This window comes from Oncorhynchus gorbuscha, linkage group LG10 (assembly GCF_021184085.1).
Source record: "Oncorhynchus gorbuscha isolate QuinsamMale2020 ecotype Even-year linkage group LG10, OgorEven_v1.0, whole genome shotgun sequence".
Taxonomy (NCBI): Eukaryota; Metazoa; Chordata; class Actinopteri; order Salmoniformes; family Salmonidae; genus Oncorhynchus; species Oncorhynchus gorbuscha.
The window spans coordinates 28,518,194-28,524,193 of NC_060182.1; the positions used below are offsets into that span (position 1 = coordinate 28,518,194).

A 6,000-nucleotide genomic window follows, 5' to 3' on the forward strand; every position below is an offset into this window, starting at 1 on the left:
GAAAGTAACATTCTCTGGCAACAGCTCTGGTGGACGTTCCTGCTGTCAGAATGCCAATTACACGCTCCCTCAACTTGAGATGTATATATTTTTTTATCACATAGTGGCGTAGCCAATCCACAGGGTGGCGCAGTACCACAGTTACATTCTCTGGGGAGAAACCTGGTACTCCCAGAAGTGTGCATATACAATTTGAACATACACATTGAAAATGAAAAAGTTCATGTGAATAACAAAAAAATAGGGTAGTGAGAAAACCAAGAGTGACTTTAAATTTGATTGTTCCATCGTTTATTTTAGTATTCCACACGGTGAAGTGAAAACGGGGTGCTTGCCTACGGAGCTGTGAAGGGAACGGCACCTCAGTACCTCCAGGCTCTGATCAGGCCCTACACCCAAACAAGGGCACTGCGTTCATCCACCTCTGGCCTGCTCGCCTCCCTACCACTGAGGAAGTACAGCTCCCGCTCAGCCCAGTCAAAACTGTTCGCTGCTCTGGCCCCCCAATGGTGGAACAAACTCCCTCACAAAGCCAGGACAGCGGAGTCAATCACCACCTTCCGGAGACACCTAAAACCCCACCTCTTTAAGGAATACCTAGGATAGGATAAAGTAATCCTTCTACCCCCCCCCCCCCTTAAAAGATTTAGATGCACTATTGTAAAGTGGCTGTTCCACTGGAGGTCATAAGGTGAATGCACCAATTTGTAAGTCGCTCTGGATAAGAGCGTCTGCTAAATGACTTAAATGTAAATGTAATACGGTACCTGTAGTCGCAGGCAGTGGCAGAAGAGGTGCTCAGACTGCGGGTCTTTCTGGTGCGGATGGCCAGGCCACGGGCGGGGGTCTCCCCACTATCAAAGTCAGAACAGCAGTAGGGGACAGCCTCCACTCCAACCTGCTCTCCAGTTTCCATCTCAGCTCACAGTCTGATAGGAAACAGGCCACGAAGGGACAAAAAGGGAGGCGTCAGGTCTACACAGTCAACAAGGCAGGGTAACAGGTTGCCTTCAAAAGTGTGTCTCTTTTACGGTTTACATAGCCCAGAGTTTAACCTTATATGATATGAGTCTATAAGCTTCAGCTTTGGACTACTGTTGACAAATGCCAAATGATACAGTTGCTAGCTTAGAACGCAAGGTCAGCGTAACTAGTACCTAGTAAGATAAACTTAAGCATGTTGTCTTTTTGGTAAAGTTATAGCATGTATGTGCAACATTTAGCATACAAAGTATCTAGCTAGTCAGTGGCATATGACACACTTTGAAAAGACCTTTAACTTGTATCTGTATGTATGTATGGAGGCTCAAGAAATTGCATAGGAACACCGACTGTGCAAATTACATTACCCATGAAGTATTACTAGCTACATATCATATTGCGTTGATCATGCTGTCAGCATTACGTTAGCTAGATATCTAGCTAGTTACATATAAAGACAAGTGTGATTGCAAGCCAGTCAATAACTACCTTGCTAGCTATCTGTTACAGCTAAGTTAGCTAGCTCACTTTTCCAAAATAGTCTAACCACTGCTAGTATGACAAGTAACTTGGCTAGTAATTCTCTTGTCATGGAGCCTACTACGGCAAGGTTATTAAACCCGGCTCGAATGGCAATTAATCTAGGTGGTGGGCCGCACAAGCCATCTGCTTTAGTTTTTGAGATGATTGATCACTGTCGACAGAGGAGCTGGTTTTTACATAGTGTATATTTATTTCTTCTGAAAACATTTGTTGGTTGACAATGTCAACTCTTCCAAATTTTTCCTAAATGTAGGTACATTTTATGTTAGCTAGCTGGACAGACAAACACTGCAGAGTACTACACTGTAAACCAATCACAACACCTGTACTATCCATGGAACGGTTGTTGCTAATCACGTCTGCCAATGACATGATCCATACCAAAGGCAGTAGACAGTTGGTGACAGCTCGAGAGATCTCCGTCTGACAAATTGCTCTATCAGGTAAAGTATTTTATTTAGTTGTAGTTACAGAATCATTATAACATCAATGCAAGCTGTAAAATGACTCCAAACAACCTTAGCTACTTTACTATCTTGCTAGTTAGCTAGCTAATTACAACAAGTAGATATGTTGCTAGCTAGCAAGAGAAGATAGTTTTATCACTAGCTAGCATGTCATTCCGGGACAAGGAGCATTTTAGCTATCAGTTTATTCCAAGTAATAATTTAAGACTACAAAAATCTATAGGACATGTATTGTAAAGCTAATACAGTCATCAAGGCAGGAATCACTAATTAAATACATAATGATATACAACGTCTTGTTGTGTCCCGTGTATATATACATTTACATCTTTCTTCGCATATCTTATAAATATTTTATTTTCCAAAAACTCAACTTCAAAACACTCTCCTGCAACCCACCTCACCAATTTAAAAAAAAATGTATTTACCTCAAATCTGAAATCCACAATAGAAGCTAGCCAGAAGCTCAGAAGTTAGCCAGCTTACTGGCTAGCGTTAGTATTCAGCTAACCACAGTTGATGGTCATCAGATATCCTTTAGCTCGAAAAGTGATAGCCAGTTTTATACAACATGACCAGAACATACGGGACCTCTCTCTCTCTCCATATCCCCGGATTTCAACCACAAGCTCTGGACATTTACACCTGGATCTCGCAGCTAGCTAGCTGCTGTCCGTGTGACTATTGGCTTACGTCGATCTCGGAGCAAACATTAATTATTCCAGAGCTAGCCAGCTGAAGAGTTCCATCAGCCACTCCTGGGCTACAATCACCTATTGTTGGTGGATTGATCTATTGTAGGTGGATTGATTGGCTGGCCCTCGCTTCATACTCGTCGCCAAACCCACTGGCTCTAGGTCATCTACAAGACCCTGCTAGGTTAAGTCCCCCCTTATCTCAGCTCGCTGGTCACCAGGTATCTCTCTGGTCATCTCCAAAACCAATTATTCCGTTGGCCGCCTCTCCTTACAGTTCTCTGATGTCAATGACTGGAACGAACTATAAAAATCTCCCTTATCTCCCTCACTAGCTTTAAGCACCAGCGGTCAGAGCAGCTCACAGATTACTTCACCTGTACATAGCTCATCTATAATTTAGCCCAAACAACTACCTCTCCCCCTACTGTATTTATTTTGCTCCTTTGCACCCCATTATTTATATTTCTACTTTGCACATTAGTCCACTGCAAATCTACCATTCCAGTATTTTACTTGCTATATTGTATTTATTTTGCCGGACAGGACGGACAGCTGATCCTCCTCGCAGTGGCAGACCATGTGTACCATCACCTGCACAGGAACGGTACATCCAAATATCACACCAGCAGGACAGGTACAGGATGTCAACAACTGCCTGAGTTACACCAGGAACGCACAATCCCTCCATCAGTGCTCAGACTGTCTGCAATAGGCTGAGAGAGGCTGGACTGAGGGCTTGTAGGCCTGTTGTAAGGCAGGTCCTCAGACATCACTGGCTACAACGTCGCCTATGGGCACAAACCCACCATCGCTGGACCAGACAGGACTGGCAAAAAGTGCTCTTCACTTTTTTTGATGGTCGGATTTGCACTCATCGTTGAAGGAATGAGCATTACACAGAGGCCTGTATTCCAGAGCGGGATCGATTTGGAAGTGGAGGGTCCATCAAGGTTTGGAGCGGTGTGTCACAGCATAATCGGACTGAGCTTGTTGTTATAGCAGGCAATCTCAACGCTGTGTGTTACAGGGAAGACATCCTCCTCACTCATGTGCTACCTTTCCTGTAGGCTCATCCTGACATGTCCCTCCAGCATGACAATGCCACCAGCCATACTGCTCGTTCTGTGCATGATTTCCTGCAAGACAGGAATGTCAGTGTTCTGCCATGGCCAACGACAAGCACGGATCTCAATCCCATTGAGCACCTCGGGGACCTGTTAGATCGGAGGGTGAGGGCTAGGGCCATTCCCCCCCAGAAACGTCCGGGAACTTGCAGGTGCCTTGGTAGAAGAGTGGGGTAACATCTCACAGCAACACGAGGAGATGCACTGCAGTACTTCTGACTTACTTTTGACCCCCGCTCCCCTTTGTTCAGGGACACATTATTCCATTTCGGTAAGTCACATGTCTGTGGAACTTGTTCAGTTTATGTCTCAGTTGTTGAATCATGTTCATACAAATATTTACATGTTAAGTTTGCTGAAAATAAACGCAGTTGACAGTGAGAGGACAGTTTCTTTTTTTTGCAGTGTTTATATCATGAGCTTCCTGGAAATTCCCAGCCCTGGTATTGGGCAATTACTATGACAAATAATCTGGTTTAGAAATCAAACTCTGGTCATTTAATTGCAGAGCACATTGTACAACTGTTTTTAGAGAAGTTCGCATTGTAAGGTACGCTTATGTTATGCCATATGTATTGGCTAATATACATATGCAGCTGTCGTTTTTAAACCTCCATTCTAGCATCCATCTTCCTATCTACATTATTTTGTTTGGACTAATATTAAACTTATATGATTGACTGTTTAAGCTTGCAACTAGTTAATTGAAATTAAACAATCATGCCAAAACATGATTCAAAATTGAATTCACTGAGAAATAGCTCATGAAACACTAGCATCCTAAGCAGGCACATCAAGACCATTCGTATAGGATGCTGCATATTTCAAGTGCACTCAAAGTAATATTTATCTTACGTCATTCAGTCTTTCGGAGCTAAAGTTAGGTTAGTCCCTCTGACTTAACACACAGACATTCGGATCACCATTTCATGTGAGGCTGTATTTACATTTTAGCTAGGTAGAAGCAGATCATTGGCTGCGTTCATCATGAGAGGTACGTACAGGAGTACTGATTGGTTCCAAGTTTAGACGTTTTTGCCTGAGCAGACAGTGTTGAAACAGTTACTTATTATGAGAAAATGTGCAATAATTTAAAGGTGCCAACAAATTCAACAGTAACCATAAGAATATTTCATTGTCGATGACAAAACAGTTACTCTCCTTCCTCGGCGTAGGTCGAGCAACCAATGTTTTCGGCGTCGGCTTTCAACCTACTGTATTTACCTAAATGTTAGTTCAATTAACAGCAACACAACAGGTACCTAGCTAAGCATGCTACCTAACTAGTTATCAAGATAACTATCTCGTGAGCTATCTGATAGCAAATCTGTCAGGCTAAAAATGTAGCTAACTAACCAGCTTCAACAGAGAAACCCGGACTAGCTGTCCAAGCCAACTTTTAAGCGCTAGCTAGCGAGTTTGATGGCTAGCAAGCAAAATAGCCTAGCTATCTACTTTACGTCAACGCCTTCAAGGCAGCTCACCGTTTGAGGTAACACGTCGTTATGATTTGCCACAAAAATTGGGGCCGCACTACCGAAAAGGCTCTCTTAACCTGCTATGAAAATCACTTCGTATCGAAGTGGCGTGAAAAACGTTGGATCAAAGCTTCTCCATTACTGTTGCCTCGAACTGCCTCTTCTCCACTTATACGGTCTATGACTTGCCTGGCAAAAATACGGTCTTCGGCGTTCAATAGTATCCAGCTGTATCCCCGCAGCAGCCTGTGACTTCTTCTTCGGGATAGTGTTGGCTGATCGCATCAAATTTAAGTTGCTTACGCCGCCACCTACTGTACTGGAGTGTGAGGCCATTCACGGCCTACATATATTTAACCTGGCAAGTCAGTTAAGAACAAATTCTTATTTACAATGAAGACCTAGGAACAGTGTTCAGGGGCAGAACGACATATTTTTACCTTGTCAGCTCGGGATTCGATCTAGAAACCTTTTGGGTACTGGCCCAATGCTCGAACCACGAGGCTACCTGCTGTTAAGACCTTACATCAAACCTCAACACGACAGACAATGTCTTCTCCGTTTCCCCACACTCTCCACCGGATCAAACGGCAAGCATCACAGACACCGGAAATCTTCACTTTCAGCTGATCTTCCTAAACATTTAATGCCACCCCAGTTATCACTCCTTTTAATGGTGCCCTGCGCTGGAGAGCAAAGCAAGTCACAT

General features: G+C 43.5%; 1 protein-coding gene across 3 annotated transcripts in view; it reads right to left on the bottom strand.

Annotated features, from left to right (window-relative positions):
• The window catches only part of nadka (NAD kinase a), a 35,295-nt gene extending 29,682 nt beyond the window's left edge, over positions 1–5,613 (bottom strand). The window contains exons 1-2 of one of the 3 annotated variants that reach the window (XM_046365534.1): positions 5,481–5,613; positions 768–929 (exon numbers count right to left, since the gene is read on the bottom strand). In XM_046365534.1, coding sequence (XP_046221490.1) covers positions 768–916 — 149 coding nt within the window. In that variant the 5' untranslated portion in view covers positions 917–929; positions 5,481–5,613. Of the gene's footprint in view, positions 1–767; positions 930–5,297 lie in introns of all 3 variants that reach the window. The other 2 variants (XM_046365533.1, XM_046365535.1) reach the window with 2 other exon arrangements.
• Positions 5,614–6,000: the final 387 nt, after the last annotated feature.